Source organism: Balaenoptera borealis (assembly GCF_965194805.1).
Source record: "Balaenoptera borealis genome assembly, chromosome: 19".
NCBI lineage: Eukaryota > Metazoa > Chordata > Mammalia > Artiodactyla > Balaenopteridae > Balaenoptera > Balaenoptera borealis.
In genome coordinates, this window is record NC_138878.1 from 35827172 (window position 1) to 35847556 (window position 20385).

Sequence of the window (20385 nt, forward strand, 5' to 3'; positions counted from 1 at the left end):
TCTTGTCCATGTAAGAATAACAAGAATAAGTCTTAGAAAAAATACATAGATGTATCTTATAAGAGCATGGTATGATTCAGCCAGGATTTCAGACTTAAACTGTCTAAGCAATGAACCAATTCCTTTACTAAGGGACCAACCTATCTCCTGCCAAGAAAGGGTCAACCGGGCTTCCTATGAAGCAAGCTCATGGCTCTGGGAATTAGGAAGGGTAGTAGCCCTAGATGCTCCAAGGAGCCAGCTGCTGTTCCCACAGACAGACAGGAGCTGCCTATCCAGGGGGCTGAGCCTGCCTACAAATGCGCTGGTCTTCTCTCCCAGGGCTGCCATCCCACAAAGTGTATCCTGTTAGGATGCAAGCAAAGGTTTGAGCACCAAGAGCATCAAACCATGTGTACATAATGCCAGGGGGAGTGTTAAGAGAACTGACCCAGGGCCAGGCCTCAGGAAGCCTCCAGCTCAGGAGAGGAGAGGAGACCTGCTGTGCGCAAATAATCCCCGCGATATGAGCGATGCAAACTGTAGGACAAGGACAGAGCTTACTTCTCTCCAGTGCCTGGGACGAAGGAGTCACTCAGAACATGCCTGCTGAGCCAATGGATGGACAAACACACACGGTGGTACAGGAGGAGAGTCACATAGGCTCTAGAGGGGCAGGGCACAGCTGTGCCCAGCAGGGGGAGACACGAGCCCAGCGCACAAAAGCGGTGGCTCTGCTGTAGGCCTCAAAGCTGGGGAGGGGTCTAAGTGCCCCTTGCCAGAGGCCAGGCCAAAGGAATTGCCCACAAACGAATGGGGATACCTGTTGCTGGCACCAGCCCTGCTTCCTGCCCTTCTCTGAGCAACAGCACTCAGCTGTCCTAGGGGGAACTCCCTCTCTTTAAACTCCAGCAAGAGACATGGGATACAGACCCAGCCAATCAGCCTCAGTGATTTAACCAGGTCAGGCACGGGCCGGTTGGCCAACGTGCGCCAGTGAGAGTCTGGCCTGCGGCTTTGGCTGAAACTATGGCCAAGGCTCTCTGCGGAGGGCGCTCAGGTGCTGGGTGATGACTGGAACTGCTGAGGGCCACTCCCAGGACAGATGCTTCCTGAGAAGGATTCCAACCCAGAGGAGAGCAGAGCTGGGAAATGGCCTGGGGTTCCTATGACAATGACGCTGATTCAAGTGTGCTGCTTTACCCTGGACTTCACAGATCCGCTCCCTTCAAGTCTTAAGATGAGTTTCTGTCTTGAATCCCAAAGAGCCCTGTTAGCCACTTATATCCAGTCCATTTTGACACCTTTTAGCCAAAGTGGTCACAGTGTGTGGTTCAGGCAAGATACGTGGTTATCACAGGTAGGTTTCTATTTTCCATCCCCCATCTTCCAATAGCTGATTTTCACCCATTAAGACCCCAGAGAGGGAATTCCCTGGTGGTCCAATGGTTAGGACTCAGTGCTTTCACTCTCAGGGCACGGGTTCAATCCCTGGTCGGAGAACTAAGATCCCACAAGCTGTGCAGCATGGCCAAAAAACCCCAAAAAACTGCTTATATTAACATATACTCACATGACTCCCCCACCTTTGACCTAAAACAGGAAAGTCTCTAGTGCAGTTATTTCTCCCCAGACAGCCAGGTGAAGATTTATGTAAGCACCTGGCCAAGAAGTTACCAACCCTATGATATAAACTAGGTATACAGAGTATTTCCTAAGATGTAGGACCTACTATTCCAAGTTTGGGACCCAGTGGCATCAGCGTCACCTGGGGGCTTGTTAGAAATGCAAATTGTCAAGCCCCACTCCAGCCTAATTTCATCAGAATACCTAGAAGTGGGGCCCAGCAGTTTGTTTTCTTCTTAACAAGCTAAAGTTTTAGAACGATCATCCTAGGGCAGTGTTTCTCATCCTCAGCTGCATAGAATATTGATGCCGGGGGGGCCCCATCCCCAGAGGTTCTGAGGTGCAGCCTGGCCTTTGACATTTTTAAAAGCTCCCTCTGTGATTCTAATGTGCACCCAGGATTGAGAACCCAGCTCTGTCATTTTCCTACTGAACCACGGTTAGACCCTTCATCCCTTCCCCCAAGCGGTTGGTGGAAATAAACCAGGGTGGAGGGCAGCTGCACCCATTTTCTGCACTCAGGAATTCAAGTGGCGCTTTCAGCTGATTGAAGCATCATTTGATGTTCCCAAGAAGCAGATTCCACAATCAACTCCACCACGCTTTGGCCCTGACCCAGTTTATCTCAACAAAGGAGGAGAGAGGAGCCCTTGTTCTCGGCATCCGAATAGCATCGGGGGCACATGAAGCCAGCAGCCTGGAAAGATCAAAACAGGCAGAACTGTGCTTTTTTTTTTTAAAGAAAAATACGCAAAATTAGGAGTGATTTTCAACTTCTGGAATCAGGTTTTTTTGGTTTGTTCGCTTTTGTTTTTAATATGGCATTTCCTTTTCAGGCCTCAAAGTACACAGTAACGCTATGTCAAAGAAAAACAACGCACACACCAGCAATCTGAAAACTGGTTCAGAAAAACAAGTAGGAGTAAGGGTAAAACGAGGCCTATGATTAATGGTGATGGTTTGTGCGTGCCCTCAAAAAGAAGATTCTTTGCAAATGCAAGAACAGGAGAAAAACTGGTCTTAATACAAACCTGCCCAGGAAAATGCCTGCATTTGCTCACCTCCTAAGGTGGCCTGCGGCAAATTTTATGGCTTTATGTTGGCAAATCTGAAGTTGGATTGGGAACCTGGGAGCAAAGAGGACTTCATTGTTTCTTAGAGCTTTAGTGTCCAGACATCCAGTACTCCAGCCACCCTGCCCCTGCTCCCCAAGAAACTGGCCAGGGAGTAAAGCACAGACCTGTGGGGTTCCCGGGGTTGATGATACACAGCACCTTGGGGTCACAGTGCTCTTTGGCCTCCCGCACGGCCCGCCGGAGCTCATTCACGTTCAGGGCCCAGCAGTTGTCCTCATCCAGATAATAGTTCACCTGGATGGCATCGAGTTCAGAGATGACCGCCGAGTAGAGGGGGTACTGCGGGATGGGGATCATCACACCCGTCCGTGACTTGCCACCCCCGGAGACCAGGATCTTCAGGATCGTCTGCAACCGAGAAGTCACATCTTGCAAGGCCACTGCCACTTCCCACCCGCGGGGGCTGACCGGCAGCAGGCAAGCTGGAAGGCCCCAACCCCCGCCTTTCACCAGCCACCCCACTGCCTGCCTCCAGTGCAGCCCCATGGGAGTGGCTGAACTCCCCTGAGTCTCACTTTCCTCATCTGTAAGACGAGGTCTGCTCTGAGAAATAAGCAAAATGTTTTAAAGTTCTCAGTACAGTGCATGGTATGTAGTTTAACACACAATACTTGTTAGTATTTTTTAAAGAGGTCTTTTAAAGCAGTAGCCCACAAACTGGCCCTGTCTCAGAATTATTCTGACCTCACCCCTGAAACTCATTCTGTATGTCTGGGGTGGAGCCCAGGAATCTGTCTGGTCGGTGGCCCAAGGCTGGACAGACCCCTGAAAAAGGGATTGTTGAAATGGGATAAAATACCCAGCTATGGCCACCAGGTGGCGCTCCAACCTGGCTGTTTCCAAAGCTGAGTGCACCCTAGGTTCATAGGATTCCTGAGAAACCAGGCCTGGGGAGTCCTGTGGGGCACTGGTGGAGGTGGCAATAATTCACTGGATTAATAAGCCCAAACTCTTCTGGGCGAGTCCCCACCTTACACACAGACTTAGCTCCTTTCTCAGGTTCGGCTCCTTGCTGCAAGAATGCCACTGCATTAAAAACTGCAATGACTTGATTCTTTCAGTAAATCTTGAGGACCCCTCCCCACACCCTCCTCTGGAACCTCTACCTGTACCTGGGCTTCTCTGGGAATAGAGAGGGGCCTTGGCAGAACACAGTGGAAGATGCCATGGTTGGGAGCCTGAGTCCAACACTAGAATCTCAAATGCCACAAGACTTAGAGCAGGCAGACCACCTAAGGTCTCTGGGCCTCAGTTTCCTCCCAGGCTCCAGGAAGAGTTTAATGCATTTGAAAGGCTCTAGGAAAGGACTAAAGCATTTAACAAACAACAAAAACAGGAGCCTTGTAAGTCAAGAGACACAGACAAAGATAACTCCATTAAAGGAAGGGTCAGACAGGACAGGCTCCCTGAGTAGGGAGAACAAAGTGAGTGGATGGCACCCAGCACTGACTGGGCACAGGCGCAGGGTGCTGGAAGGGAAGGGAGGCTGCAGGTTCCTCAGGCCCTGGGTTCAGCCCCTTCTGCTACGGAACACTTGATACCAGCCCCTCTTCACCTCTTCCACGGCTGATCCCCAGCCCAAGCCGCCTCTTCTCTTGCCTCCTAAACACTCCCTTACATCTATTATGCCCCCTCCTGCCACACTTAAAGCTTAAGAACCTAAATCTAATTATGTCCCTCCGCCTACTTCAAATCCTTCAGTGGCTGCCAGACTCTTAGGACACCTGCCTCCCAGCCCACTGCTGGTAACTGGCCCTCACCATGTGTGCTCGTGCCCCCTGACGCTCTGTTTCCAGACACACAGCCTCCTTCCAGCTCAAGGCCTCTGCATATGCTGACCTTCTGCTCCGAACCTGTCTCTCCCCTGCCTTCCTGAGTTCACGGGTACGCAGCTTCCAAATCTCTATCTGTTCGGCCTTCCTTGGAGAAACCTTCCTGCCCTCCCCAGCCCCCCAGGTCAGAGTCCCTGCTGCTCCCTCCTGTAACACTTTGTCCTCTTCCAGAAGAGAAACTGAAAGCTTAAGATTTGACATGTATTTATGTGCTATTAACGCCAGTCTGATCCAGCACTGATGTGTAAGCAGAGGCCAAACGTGTTTATCTCCCCAGCACCTGGCACAGTGCCTCGCAGAGGAGAAACACCGTATGTGCTGAGTGAGAGAAAAGGCCGATGTCGCCAGGAAGACGGGCACCCTCGAGTGACCCCTGACTCCTCCCAGCTGGACCTGCTGGTGCCACTCTGGAGGGAAACTGAGGCTGCCGGGGTACCCAGGTTCATGAAGACTGAACAAGGTAAGGACAGCAGGTTACCAGGGTGGGGCAGACAGCAGCGACCAGAGGGAGGCCAACCTCTCCTCCCAGGCTGTCCCCCTGCTAGCGGGCTCACACACGCGGCCCTAACATGCACGGCTGTTCTTCACGTGGGTGAACGGTGGACAAGAACAAGCTACCCTCACACGTACGGAAATGCCGTCACTAGCTCCAGTGGTCAGGTAAATGTTATCCGGGTCTGCAGGTACACCACCATCTCTCCTGGTGATATAGGCAGCCGCATCTTCACGGATGCAGTTGACGCCCTGGCTAGCGCTGTAAGATCCTGTTAAGACAGCAAGCAAGACAGTGACTAGAGGCAGGATGTCTAGCTGCATAGAGTCCGTGATATCCACATAATTAACCGGGAGTGGGAAGGAGGGGGAGGTCAGGGAGATCTCAGTGTGGCCCTATTCTCACTACTCTAGGCTCTGGAACTGTGGCAAGCTGCTTAACTACCTATCTGGGCTTCATCCACCCATCCTGTCACCCATCCATCTACCCACGTATCTGCCCACCCACCCAGCCGTCTGCCCATCTGCCATCCATCCATTCATCCATACATCCATTCACCTGCCCACCCACCCACCCATCTGCCCTTCTGTTCATCTATCCACCCACCCACTCATCCATTCATCCACCCAGTATTTGCTGAGAACCTACTTGCACATCAAGCATTATTCCAGGCCCTGGCTTCTAACCAGTTAAATGGTGCCCATACCTGCTTTACCCACCTTACTGGGATTTACACGTTCTATGACAGTAGGTACCATTACAGCTGGGACTGCTATGCTTTCATCACTGTTGCCTACACATGGTTCCGCAAAACTTGAGAGAACGATCACCCCAAAATGGCACCAGCTGCCAGCCCAGGAATCCAGAACCCTGACCAGCACTAACCACAGATCCCCTGGGGCTGTGAGGCATGACCCACCTACCCCCACCCCATGCCAACAGCATGCTCAGGCTGCCAATTAGGATCAAAATCCAAACCACCGTGTACATGAAGTTCAAAAACAGTGGTGACCACTTTGGCCTTGGGGGTATTGACTGCAAAGGGGCACAAAGGAGCCTTTTGTGGTGCTGGGAATGGTCAATGTCGTGATCTGGGCAGGGGTTACACAGGTGTGCACATTAATATTTGTGCTTTTTACTGTTTGCGTAAAAACTTTTTCAAAATGTCAAGCCACTACTTCTGTTTTTAAAAAGAAACTGAAAATAGGTGCCTGCACATGCACAAAATCTCTCTGGAAGGAGACTCAAACTGGTGAGGTGAATTCTCTGGGGAAGTGAACCAGGAGGCTTGGGGGTCAGAGATGGGAGGCAGATCTTTCACTCTATATCCTTTTATACCATTTGAATTTTATACCACATTTAAAGAAAACCAGCTCATTCCTTCTAAGACTACTGCAACAGCACCACCAGGAGGCAGGATGGAGCTCTGGAAAGTGGCCAGCTCTTCTCTGGGTCTCAGTGCACAGCATCCAAGGCCCACCACCCAGGAGGCGCTCGGTTTCAGGGTCTGTGCAGCACTGGGCTTGCCCTTCCCCTCTGACCAGTTGTAAGTGGGGGAGGGGGAGGGGGAAGGAGGCTGGACCACTTCTCTAAGGTTCAAGTGGCAAACATCAACACGTATCAAACCTGGGTGGTGAGTACCGAGTCTTGTCACATTATTTGGGGTATAGAATGCATTTGAAATATTTTGTAAATAAAAGAGTGGAGAGGTACAGATGCCGGTGTTAGAGAATCCTTCTTCTACTGGATGTCTTATTTGATATTTCTTGAGCTCCCATGCTCAGAAAGTTTCCTGTGCTCCCTATTTCCCTCTGCCTTCTTTCAGTGCCCTCCCCCCCACTCCATGGGGCCTGGCCATTTTTCCACACCAGCTAAGCCTCCTCTTCTTCCTGCCTTTAGTTCACCTGCTTCCCTGAATTCCCAGACCTTCCCCCACGGGCAAGCTCCCTGCTCCTGCCAGCCACAGACTTCCACCTTCTGTTATGCTCTGCACCACACTGATCCTTCACAGCTCAGACCTAGTCTCTCTCTAGGAAGCCTGAGATAGGGCCCCACCCCAGCCTTTCTCCCAGTCTGTGATTTCTCCAGTTATCTTATTTTATACAGACGAACCCCTGCCTCCCCATGTTGACTTGAGGGCAGGGACCATCACCTATTTCTTCTGTTCATCTCTGTAGAGCACCTACCCCTGTGTAGGACTCTGCCCTGGGACCCATGGCAACCTGCCTCCCACTGCCCACAAACTGGCCCCATCTGCCAAGCCCCCAGCGCCATCGCACCCAGACCCTTTCACTCGATCACACTCAGTTCTTAAACCTCAAGGCCTTTGCACATAGCATTTCCTCTGCCTGCTGTGCATTAACAGATTCTCTTAGTCATCTTCCACATGAATTTGAATGCCAGTTTCTCCTTAAACCCTCCCTCTACATTAGAATCCCTTGTTATAACCCCACAGCTCTCTGCTCTTTCTCTAAGAACTCATGAAAACTGGGGATTATGTTTCTGTGTTAATTCTTTTTAATGTTTGTTTCTCCCAAATCTGACAGTGAGCTTCACGGGCACAGAAACTCCACCTGCCTTGTTCACCAGTGTCCCTCAGGGCCTAGAGCAGTGCCTGGTACACGGCGTGGGCTCAGAGAGGAGCTTGATGAGGGCATTATCTCCCGGCTCCCACCTCCCCCAGGTGTGTCTAGGTTTCACCTCAATGCCACTTAAGGTCCGGGACACAACCTGAGAACTGGATTACTCATCAAACAAAAAATAAATGAAGCCCCAGTAAGAAATAATTTTAAAGGGCATGATAAAAACACGTCCAGGTGAGCCCTAAGGCCTTGCGTACACGTTTTATAATCTCTCCGTGGGCCAGGGTAGCCCTGGGCATACTGACATTTTCCATTTCCCTTATTTTTGTGGGCAGGTGCTCAGGCTGCCCGAACCTTAGTTGACAGAGCACCACCCCCCACTGTCCCAGTCTTGGCCAGGGCACTGCCCCTCCCCCCACGATGGGCAGGAACAGGTAGTGACCTCCAGGGCGGGGCTTCTCCACATCTGATAAGGGGCACAAATGCCAACCTTCCTGCAAACCCGGGAGGTGGGTACGAAGTTTCTCCTAATTCAAGGACGAGGAAAGAAGCTCAGAGAGCACCTACCTCACCTGTCCTCCTGAAATCCTCAGACAGAGCTCAGTGCAGCTTCCCAAAACCCCAAAGGCCAACAGTCCTGACTCACATGGACATGGCCTCCCAATGCCATTCTCCCAGCCCTGGCTGACACAGAAAAAACTTGTCGATGAGGCTTAGTGCATGGAACAAGATCCCCTCTCCGTTTCCCCAGACGTTGACATCAGATATGCAAGAGCAAACCCCCTCCCTCCACCTCCGGGTTGCAGTTCCTGGAGTCTCAGGCCCACTGCCATGGGTCTTCGAGAAGCGCCTTTGTCCTCTGGGCTGGGCAGAGGGTGCAGGAGGAAAGGAGCCTGGAGGCCAGGCCTCTGGGCTGGCCTCTGCCAGCTTGTGGTTTAGTCCTTGCCACACAAGGTGCTGGCCCACACCCCAACCAGGCTGGCGGGCAGGGAAGCAAAGGGAAGCTGGCCCCTTCCTGAGAGGGACACTGTGAAGGACACAAACTTGGACAGAGGGCTGGTAGGGTGACTACAGCCAGGAAGGTAAGCATAGGGCTCTCCATAAAGGGACAGAGCAGAAAAGGGGGAGGGGAAAGGCAGGGAGGTGACAGAGATGCCAATTGTGGCTGATCCCCTGCTGAACAAGCCACAAGAATCCCTGTCCCATGTTTTGAAACATTCAGGCACAAGTCCTAAAAAAGCCCTAAGGACAACGATTTTCCTCATGACAAAGGAAGCTGGATTCCCTATGTAGGCACTGGGCAAAGGAATGAAGCAAAAATAAACAGGAAAAAAGAACATGAGATGCGAACAAAGAGCCAGAGGCCCAGAGGCTGGAAATCTGTCTCAGCAGGGAAGGGACAGAAGATCATTTTCACATCTACAGGGCCTTCCTCCATGGAGTCCTCTGGTGCCGGGGGCCGAGGCTGGGCGTGGGCTCCCGGCACAAAGGAGCACAGTCCGGTGACGGGAACGTAACACACAAGTCGGTGGGTGGGCGGCACCTTCAGAGCGAGGAAGCCACCAAAAGGGGGCCACAGGCACCTCACAGCGTGGCCACAGGGAAGTGAGACGCCGGGCCAGCGGGGCGTGTGCCTCCCTCTGGCCTCCGGCTTTGGAGACCTTCTGCTCTGAGGGTGGGCTCAGCATCAAAGCCAGCTCCCAGTGCAAACCCCAAACCCAGCCAGATGCAGGCTCTTGCGCCTGAAGTGCCCCAATCCACCCAAAGATGGCATCGACCCCATAAGCTCAGCAAACAAGAGGCTGACAGAGCACGGACAAGAAGGACGTTGTCATTTACTCTGCACGTCACCCACCCCACACACATTCACACACTCACTCAACGTGTACCCCTCCATTCCGGGCCGAGGCTGAGGCCCAGGCCCCCGCTGAGAACACACGTTCTTTTCACGCCCGCTGGGACCTGGCAAGTCGGGGCCTCACCCAGGCTGTTCCCGCCACAAGCCTGTAGGATCCGCCGGGCTCGTTTCTTAGCATCTTCTGGGAAGCTGGGGCTGTCCAACAGGTTTGGGTAGGTACAGAGTGCCATCACCTGGGGAAACAGAGGCATGAGCTGGGCTCCCAGCACCTCCCACCCCGGAGGGGCACAAAGGACTGCGGGCAGGCGACCGTGTGAGACGACAGCTCTGAGGGACAGTGCCGTCACAGGCCCCTCCACAAGGGCCCTGGCCTGTGGGGGCCTGGGGACAGGCGGGGAGGAGGACAGTGGACGCTCTGCAGAGGAAGGGAGATGGTGAGAGGCAAGGTCCATGATGACCTGGGCCTGGGCGGAGGGTGGGCCACCAGAAGAGGAGCCAGGGGACAGAAGGGGGCTGCTTCCTCTGCCCCACCTCCTCCATAAAGGACAGCAGCTCACATACCCAAGGCCACAAGAACCAGGGGTTCCAGAGCAGGGGGCCGGGGCTGCGGAGGCAGGTGCACCCCAGATGACAGGATTGCACAGACCTCTGCCTACGGCCTGAGCGCCCCCCATCACCCCTTTTCCTGGCCAGAACTGAAAACCAAGTCAGCTTTTTCATCTCTGTAACAGAGAAAAATCACCCTAACCTCACAAATTAAGAGGATTAAGCAAGGAAATGTTTGCAAAAGTGCTGGCAAACCCCCCGCTCACCAGGCAAGTCTAAGCTGGAAGCTTAAGAGCAGTGCCAGGAGCACTGAGGCAGGCTGTGCTCACGGCTGGGGGACTTCGGGCGGGCGCAGGCTTCTTGGAGCCCAGCTTTTCTTCAAAAAGATTTGTGCAATAGGCAGTGTGACCCAGCCTGCCCTCCTCCCTGGGGTGCTTGTGAAGGCTGGAGGAGGCCAGCACCAAGTGGGAGAGGCCGGGCCTGCCATGGCCAGCGGCAGGGTTGGATCCGGGAGTGTGCCAGCCAGCCAGAAAAGGCTGAGGCAACAGGAGGCGCCCCAGGCACGTGTGGGGAACCTCTGCAGAGGGAAGCGACTTTGGGCCTCTCCTCTCCTAAGCTGTGTGCTTCCAGGACAACCAGGATGCTCTGACCTCCTCCCGCTCCACTTCCCTGGCAGAGCCACTCTGTCTGGTCTGATCCACTTCCTCACCACGGGCCCAGCTTGGGGCCTCTGACATTCATGGGCAGCTGGCACGCTCCTGAGGTCTGCAACAGCGGTCACGGGAGTCCATGCAGTGGACGTTCCTGAGGTCGTTGCCAGCCTTGGTTCTTCTCCCCCATACCCTGTGTGAATTCCCTGAGGGGCTGCAGGCTGAGGCCCCGGGGCCCCCAACACCCCTCCACCCAGGGAGCAGGGCAGGATCGCCCCTCCTGTGTGCCAGTCCCTGCAGCAGGAAATACAGGCAGGAAAAGAAGACCAGGGCATTCAGCACTCAGCTTTCCTGCCTGCCCCAGCCTGCCAACCTTAACCACACAAGGACCAAATTTTGCCCCATTCCTTCTCCAGGGAAAAGCTTTCCCTGTAGCTGGTCCCCAACCTCTGTCTAGCAGGCCCTGGAGTACTCTCCCACCTTATCTCTTCCCCTCTAGCCCACCAATCCCACAGTTTTGGCCCATGCTGCATCCTTGCAGTTGGCACTCAAACTGAAACACTGAAATGTGCCTCCTGAGGGCCTTCATACTCTTCATCTCATGGAGTCCCCCAGCAGTCCTCCGAGGCAGTGTCTGGTGATCTCCACTTGCCCAAAGCCTCCCAGCTGGTAAGCAGCAAAGCCAACACTCAAACCTGGGGATTCTCACTTGGGAAGCCATACCTGGACCCCCACGCACCACCTCCCCGCCCACTGGGCCTCTACCTCTCCCATCTACTCTCTGATGCCCTCACCAACCCAGCTCCGAACTCAGCATCCAGGACCATGCACCTGGCAGCCTTGTATACTAGAGCATCCTCAAAATGGGTTTAGGAATTTTAGACAGCTTTGGAAGGGGAGGAGACTGAGGGAGAGAACCAGTGGGGACGTCAGGCACTGGAGAGGGCTGCTACTTCAATGGCACCTCCCTGTGGGATTCTAGTGTCTGCTGTGTCCTGAGGGAGCTGGACAGGCAAGGAGGCAGAGGTAATGTAATGGGCCTGGCTGGCTGGTTCCCTGCTGTCCCAGTGGCCTCTGTTCCTGAGGGCCAGCTCACCTGTCGGAGGAAGGTGATTGGCTGCTGGCCCATGGCTTGGGCATCCCCGATGTTGGCACGGATGACCTCAGTAAATGGTTTTTTGATACCCTGAGTAGAGAGAAAGCAACAGGTGGTTACTTAGTTACTCTCAGACCCTGGATTCCAGAGGCCAAGCAATGCTCAACAGGATATTAATAAGCAGCCCTATTCTGAGCCTTGCCAGGTGTCAGGCACAGTGCCCTTGATATGCTTGGTCCCATGTGACCTTCATAACCACCCCTATGAGGAAGGGCCAGTATTGGGTTGGCCAAAAAATTGGTTTCGGTTTTTCATAAGATGTTATGGAAGAATCTGAACGAACTTTTCAGCCAACCCATATTAATCCCTTTTTACAGATTAGGAAATTAAGGCTTCAAAAGGTTACCCACTTTCTGAAAAGGCTAGAAGAGCTTTCCTGGGCTGCCAGAGCACCCTGAGGCAGCTGCAGGTCCACGTTGACCCTGGGGCAAATGTGGTGGGAGGGAGGGAGGGAGGGGTCAGCAGCAGAAAGCATCAGGGAGAGGATCCCACAACTGCCGGCTCCCTCCCCCCAAGCGCAGCTCCACCTCCACCCCTAAGTGAATGACTGGGGCACTGCGGCCACCCTCCCCTCCAGAAGACACTGATCAGCAGGGACCTCTCGGGGGTCATTCTCTTGCAACCCTGTCTTTGCAGGATGAAGAATGTGGGCTGATTTTCATACTGAAAAAAAAAAAAAAAAAAGCATCAGGGATGAAAAGACTGGCTGAAGAGCAAAACTGAGGCCACTGCCTGAGCAATGCGTTTAGCACAGAACAGAGATGGCAGAGACAGGAGGAACTCGGAAACCCTGGCAACAACGTCACTGGGGAGGTGACTGCAGGACACCCCGGCTGCTGCTAAGGAGAAAATGCGTTTTAGGTGGAGAACTGTGCGGATCTGGAAATGTGGGAACTCCACGCAGCTCCCTGATAAATCCAGAATTAGCCACTGTAAGAGTTAGAATCAACAGCAGGTTCAAGGACCTCCCAGGGCAGCTGAAAGGATTATCTGAGACAAACAGTATGAAAGCACTTGGCAGAGTACAAACATCATCATCTTACAAAGCTGCACCAGGAACAAGGTCACAAGGGTCATGGTGGAGGAAGAAGGCGGTGGGGCAAGGGGTGGCAGTACCAAGGGGGGGCCTGGGTGGAATGCCTGGCCACCTTCCCATCTCCAGCTGCCCTTTCCCCAAAGGCACCCTAAACACAAATTTTAAAGGTACAGTTCTATGGTTTTGACACTTGCCTTCTCCATTTCACAATGTGTGCATAAAAGCAACTTTAGAAAACTTTCCCTTTTTTAACTCAGTAATATACCCCTTAAGTAAAGACCAGTGGGCTTCAGGGATGAAAGCAGCTGGCGAACAAGTCTTCCTGACCCTCATCTGCCACTCCTAAGCCCCTCCCATACAGGAATTCTCCAGCTGCTTCGGGAGTCAGGAAGCATGGGGCATTGAGGAGGGCACCCCAGAAACAGCGCTGGACCGTCATAAACAGGGCCTGATAAGTCTCCAAAAGCTATGTTTGGTGGCGGGTAGGGGGGAGAAAGGCCTTTTAATTCCCTCCTGCCCCTTTTACCAAGTTCTTCAGGGCTGGCCAATATGGAAAGACGTCTCAGGGGGACAGCACCACCCACTGCCCAGGGCTGGGCTGGGGTGAGGGCAGGCACCCTGGACACAGGATGTGGGGCATGTGGCCTCAGGGCTCGTCCCACAGGTGGAGCAATCCAGGCCACTGTGTGCAAAGGGGCAGACCTGACCCACCCCTTGGCACTGGCCTGGGCTCCTGGCACGGGACGCTCTGTCAGCCTCACTCAATTGCCACGGTCCCCCAGGCCTGGCCAGCTGAACTCAGGTGATTTCCATGGTGTGGGCACAGTCCATTCTTCGGTAGGGAGTAAATGTGTCACAGTCGAGGGCCAGGAACTACAACACACAGCTGCGGGCCCTCGGCCAGCTCAATGCAGGGAGAGAATAATGCCTGGAACAGATCCCTGGATGTTCCTTTCCGTGCCCTCCCCCTGCACTGCTCAACCGATCTGGGGCCTGCCAACAAGCAGCCTAGGAGCATTGAGTATCTCCTTTCTCGGGTCTGGGTACCTATGGTCTCCAGACACTTCGCTATGATGGATGAGCTGCAGGGTGGGAAATTGGCTCCTCTGAATGGGCAGGGGACCAGCCTGTCCGGCCAAGGGCCACCATATAAAGGAGACTCCTGTATCTTGGCACTTGAGATCTACATGGGTTGGGAAACACCAAGGAGTCAGGGGCAAACTCCTGCCCACAGTGACTCATCCAGGCCTGCACGCACACCCAATGGCACCTCAGCCCCGCCCTCGGGAGCCTGCCAGTTCAGCACATAGCTTTCTAGTTCCAATTCCCAGCATCCTAGAGCCCACCTGTTTAACTCACCTGCACACATCCTGCCCAGAGCTGCCTCCCTGTGGGGCACTGAGATGAGAGCCAACACAGGGGGGCTCTCTTCCCACAATTCAGCTCAAGGAGGGCTCAAGGAGCAGGCCCCCAGGCTCTGGGGATGGCATATTTCAGAGGGTGTCAGCAGGGAGAAGGAAAAAGGAGTTAGCATTGTCCTTCCCAGCTCACAGGCCCAGCATTAGGACAATGGACAATCCTAACAGGCACAAGGCAGTTTCCTCGAGGTAGGGATGGCTCCTGTTATGTCATGTAACATGTGAGCGGGAAGGTTTGGTAGGACGGTTAATCCCCAGAGAGCCTCCCTCTCGTTCAACAAACACTTATGAATCATGCCCTGTGACAGAAGTGGGCAACACAGGAGGCCACCACCTTCAGAGCCCAGGCTGATGAAGAAGTGGCCTCAGAGAAGGGAGAGAGGGCACAGCTGGCTCCAGGCCAGGAAGGCCACGTGAAAAGACCCCAGGGCCATGAGCAGGAGGACTGGGCAGGCAGGAAGCCCAACACAGAGCTGCAGACGGAAGCCCCAGAGACAAACCCAACTAGTCCCCAGGGTCCCTGAAAACAGGTGCGTTGCACAGCTGAGGAAACCGAGGCTCAGCACAGGGTCTGGCCCGGACCATTATGACAAGCAAAGTTGGAAGAAACCGAGCCAAACCTATACAGGCCTGTGATTAAGAGTTGAGGTGGGAGCTCCAAGGGCTGAGTTTCCTAACCATGGAAGCAGGGAAGGCTGGACGTAGGTTCCTGAAGTCTAGGGGCCTGTGGGAGGGTCAACCGTAGAAGCTGAGGTTTGCAGGGATGAAAGCTGAATGAGCTCCAAACAGGATAATTCAAGATAGCAAGGCTAAGGCCCAGGCAGGAGAGGAAACCCCAAAGAGCACATTCCTAGACCCAGAGACTCAAGACGAAGGCAAGGAAAGAGTGACCCTTGGCACTCTCCCCAAGCAACTCTCATTAGCTTGAAAATGAAGACTCTTAAGAGTTCTGACTGCGGAATTCCCTGGCGGTCCAGTGGTTAGGACTCCACCCTTTCACTGCTGAGGGCATAAGTTCAATCCCTGGTCGGGGAACTAATAAGATCCTGCAAGCCATTTAGCACGGGCCAAAAAAAAAAAAAGAGTTCTGACTAGCTTCTTGCTGTTCAAAGCATCATCACTAAACATCTCCAAGTAGTCTTTAGGAGAAATAAATTGGGCCCATTTTGCAGAGGAATAACTGAGGCCAAGGTGCTCTGAATGATTTGTCTGAGGCCCACAGCACATAAAGGCAAAGCCCAGGATGCAGGTCCTTGGTGACTTGGGCAGGGTGGGTGGGTGGAGGGTTCATCCAAATGGAAGCCTACACTACAAATTTCTTTATTTTAAGATAGCATCTAAGCTCTAAAGAAAATGACCGATGAGATTTCACCTCTTGTGCTTGGCACATCCAGAGTTTCCAGACTTAGTTCTTAGCTAACAGTAAGGAGGTGCTACAGCATTCTCCACTTTTACCTGTGTTTAGATGCAGCAGCACACACTGATGTTAACAGTATTCAGTTTTTCCCTTCATAAATGTTTTGCCCTGACTCTGTGTACTTTTACAAACAGAAGCCTTCCTGTCTCCAGTTATGCCAACCTCCTCCCTTCCCCCAGTAAAACAAGGGAAAAAGAAGTAGGTTGAGGAGGAACAGACAGATCTTTTCAAAACTCCTACTAATGGCAGCTTATTTTTAAATGCTGCTCCCAATGAACACCAGGATCTGAAAAGCTGATAGGTTCTCCCACTGAGAGCTGCTGTCAGGGAGAAACAGGGCCTCCCTGAGAGCACACAGCCCAGGCTGGAGGAGAATGGCCCCTTTCACACACCCACTTAGTCAAGTGCCCCTCCTCCTTCAGGCCCTCCTGAACATTCTCCTCCACTCCTACCACCAAGCAAGACAGACGAGACTTGCCTGGCAAGACACCCCACAATCAAAAACCAGAGCCACATTGACATATATACACTACTAAATGTAAAATAGATAGCTAGTGGGAAGCAGCCGCATAGCACAGGGAGATCAGCTCGGTGCTTTGTGACCACCTAGAGGGGTGGGATAGGGAGGGTGGGAGGGAGGGAGATGCAAGAGGGAAGAGATATGGGGACATATGTATATGTATAGCTGATTCACTTTGTTATAAAGCAGAAACTGACACACCATTGTAAAGCAATTATACTCCAATAAAGATGTTAAAAAAAAAAAAAAAAACCAGAGCCAGGTGTCCAGCCGATCAGCCGGTACTATTTACAGAGCACCTGGTGAAATGATTCCATAAGGCAGCTTAAAGGCCTTCAGATGGACAAAGAGGCACAAAAGTCAGGACTTGGGGAAAAACCCTGGGCCCACCAGACCTTCCTTTTATAGACTAGGGAAACCAAAGCCCAGAAAGGATCGAAGATTCACCCCAAGTCACTCAACTCCCTACAAATCCCATCTCTAACCGAATCGAACCCTTTAAAATAACATCAGTCCAGTTTTGATCATTAGAGTTCAAAACAGAGGTTGAAAAACCGAAGCTGTGCAAAGCCAAGGCAAGCCAAGCCAAGCCAAAAAAAAAAAAAAAAAAAGACTGGGAAAATATGGCTCTCTCAGAAGGGGCACTGTTTAAGCTAGCAAAATGGAAAGGTTGTCTCTAGAGAATGAAAGGTTTAAGCAAGGCTATGCTGGCTTGGCTGGGGCTATTATCTCCAGCACCAAGAATCAGGCAACTGAGATTCGACCAAGTGAGAAGAGAATAACAAGGGATGAATTTGAACGAAAGCACCGGAGAATGTAGGTGGACAGAAAGAATGTCTCAACTTACTCGGGGGTAGGACATGGCAGTGGGGACATCTGTCCTAGAAATCACAGGGTGTTTCCAGCCCAAATGACCAAGAAATTTCTCCACCTCAATGATGGAGCCATACCCTGTTGGAACACCGTCCTGGTTCCCCATTGCACACCAAACTTTGCACCATAAAGTACTGAGCCCAGCACACAAGACTCCAGTCCCCCTTTTCCATCTTATTCATCTACCATATCTCTCTGCCAGACAGTGCTCTCCAAATGGCACCAATTCACTTCCCCAAACGCCCAGAACTTCCCAACCTTCTGTCTTTGCTCACAGCCCTCCTTCCACCTGGAATGCTCTCACATTTTCTGTGCCTGCTAAAAAAATCCCACCAATCCTTAAAGAATTGGGGGAAGAGAAGCTCAGGCCCAGAGGACAATCTGGCAATCAGATACCTGAAAGGAAAAGACAGTGTCCCCTTCTGCCTTAATCATCCTTGTACTTCATGAAGCCCACACGCAAGCTGCTATTTAACAAAAGGCAGAGATAATCCCTGGAACCCCTACTAGTTCCGGAACCAGAAAAATCAGTTGTAAAGTGATAAACCGGAAACAATTTAATCTCAGCCTTAACAGGGAGACTGTTGTCTTAAGGAGGGCCAGCTCGAGTCTGCCAGATATCAACAAGGAGCAGAGCAGCAAAAACCCGTCTTCTCTGCCTGTGGCCCACCTTCGGGATAGGGAGGCACAGAAACCGAGCCAGCCTTCTGTGGGCCAAGCTTTAAACTTAGCCCTGCAAGGAGTCAGAGGGAGACACTGGACTCTGACTTGTCCAACTCACTGTTTTGAGTCAGCAGAACTGAGTGTCCCAACAAGGTCTCAGCAAGCCATGAGCTCATCAAACCCCCAAAGTTCCCACGTTAATGTAACGGTCCCACCACGGCTTCCTCCCATGCATTCAAGGAACATTAAGTGGCCAACTCACCCCCAAGACATCCAGTTCTGGTGCCTGTGAGAGCGAGATCAAGGAACCCTCCCCCCCTTCTGGGTTAGAACTATTTTGAGCAAGCAGCTGGGTGACTATTTCATCAGTTCTTACAAGTCTTAGGAGTGTTTACTTTTTTTTACATTACCCTCTTGACTCTGCCTCCTGAATTCCACCTGGGTTAGAACTCTGGTATCTTACAGGGGCATCTCTTACACCCACCCCAGCCGCCCTCGTTGCAGGGAGGCAGAAAGCACTACTGGGTGTGTGGTCACTTTACACGCAGTTATGAACTCAAGTTAAGGTCCCAGCCAGACGGCCACCAGGAGGAAGAACGTCCCAGGGCCACCCTACCAAGGCCCAAAAGGCCCAAGCCCCTGCTACTCACTGGGAGAACAAGATATGGCTGTCAGTCAGGGTTCCAAAGGGGGCCTAAGGGAAGGAATTGTGCAGGACACTCTGCAACAACTCCACTTTTGTCAGGGAATCATTACTGGCAGAATGACCCGAAAGGTCTCAGACAGAGAGAGAAAAAGCTTCGGGAGCAAACCCAAGTCTCCTCAGAGCCTTCCTCCCTCCCCTGGTACCTAATGTGATCTCTGAAATTCTGGTTTCTTTCTTTACTGCCTGTTGTTGTCCTCACCCCCACCCCCACCCCCCCATGGATCTTGGTTCCACGCGGGTAGGACGGCCACATAGCAGGCAGTGCCTGGCACTAAGGGCAGCTCAATTATAAACTGATGAATTCAATTCAACAAGTGAACCGTATCTGAGGGCCTTTCTTTGTGCCAGGTGCCAGGCACTGGCGGGTGAAGGGATGGGGGGAGGGCATTCTCTCGTTTTAGCCAAGGTGGGCCGAATGAAAGAGCTGGCCACGCGGGTGAGAGGAAGTCCAGCGGGCGAACGCCAGCAGGGGACAGCTGCTACTCTTCCCCCCACCAGTGCCCCCTAGCCTCCCAGGGCCCTCCCGCCCCACGGACCCTGGCGCCAGCGCTCACCCTCTGCAGCTCGAGCTCGATCTCGCCGGCCTTGAGCATGATGGGTCCCCGCACCGCATACTCCACCGCCTTCACCTGCGGGTTCATGGACTCGAGCGTAAGGATGCGGTCGCGCCGGCTCCGCTCGGGCCGCACCTTGAGCACCGCCGAGGCCTCGGCGGCCGCGCTGCTCTGACCGCGGCCCCAGGGGCCGAGGGTCCGGGGGTAGCAGCCCCGCCGGACCAGCGCCGCCGCCCGCTGCATCGCGCGCCCGCCCAGAGAAACCTTAGGACAAAAAGGGAAAGAGAACAAACACGTCACGCACAGCCCAAGGCGGGCACGCCGGCACCCGTCCCCAAGCCCAGCCAAGAGCTCTTTCAGCGAGCGGTGCCAGCCTGGCTTCTGGGACGGGTGCCCATCCCCCGTCGACTCGGACCCTGCACCTAGCCGCTGCAGAGCCAAAGCGCTGCACGACAGGGTTTTGCAAAGTCTGCTCCCAATGCATGCATGCAACGTGCCTGTCGCCACCTGGCCACCCCCTCTTCTAGTCCGGCTAGAGCGCGCGCCTGGAGCTGCTCCTCGGCTCGGACGCCCGCAGCCGCATCCCAGCTCCCGCAACACACGGCCGCTGCGCTCGCACACCCACAGCCGGCGAGTCCGCCCGAGCCTGCCCGCTGCCTCCTGGGCCTTGTAGTTCCCTAGTCTGTTTTCAGAGCAGGTGTGGAGAGGTGGGCGAACTACAAGTCCCATAGTGCCCCGCGCTGGCCTGATCGGGGGCCGGGCAGGAGGCGGGAGCGGTGGTCTGGCTCTGCTGTAGGCTGGGCGGGCTCTTTGTCTGGCAGAGGGGATGCGGTGCCGGGACGGGTCCTGGAGGGGTCTGTCCTCAGCCTTCTGCGAATTTAGAGCTATTTGCAGCTTCTCCCTGGAAGCGCATCCTGCATTCCCCCCTACATCCCTTCCCCCAACACCTGCAAGGGCACAGGCTGAGAGATGGTGCAGTCCTCGCCCCAAGTTTCATCATCCAGGGTCCGACGGTGGCAGTGGCCGCTCTACGGGGGCCGGTAGGAAGCGGGGCTTAGGAGTTTTGCACTTGACTGCCTCTCTTACCCCTCTCAGCGTCGGTTTCCTTGTCGTCAAAACGGAGATCAGCTCACAGCCTCTAAGGAATGTCGTGAAAATTAAAGGACCAAGCAGCTGGTATATACCAGGTGGTCAGGCTTCCTGACAACTCCATTTGAAACGCTACCACACCTCCGTTACCTCCGTTAATTTCCTTTCTACACCCATTAACCATGAAAGCTCCAGAAGGCAGGGGCAGCGTTTTTCTTGTTCATCATATTCACAACACCTCTGAGTGTTCG

At 53.4% G+C, this 20385-nt stretch overlaps 1 protein-coding gene across 3 annotated transcripts in view; it reads right to left on the reverse strand.

Moving 5' to 3' along the window:
* Positions 1–19700, reverse strand: part of GPT2 (glutamic--pyruvic transaminase 2) — a 34174-nt gene extending 14474 nt beyond the window's left edge. For 2 of the 3 annotated variants that reach the window (XR_014237429.1, XM_082366819.1), the window contains exons 1-6: positions 19543–19700; positions 19046–19309; positions 11799–11888; positions 9631–9739; positions 5204–5337; positions 2846–3089 (exon numbers count right to left, since the gene is read on the reverse strand). Coding sequence is in view for 2 of the 3 variants with exons in the window: in XM_082366819.1 (XP_082222945.1) it covers positions 2846–3089; positions 5204–5337; positions 9631–9739; positions 11799–11888; positions 19046–19288 (820 nt within the window). In the remaining variant the exon portion in view is untranslated. The remainder of the gene's footprint in view (positions 1–2845; positions 3090–5203; positions 5338–9630; positions 9740–11798; positions 11889–19045; positions 19310–19542) is intronic. The other variant, XM_082366820.1, reaches the window with a different exon arrangement.
* Positions 19701–20385: the final 685 nt, after the last annotated feature.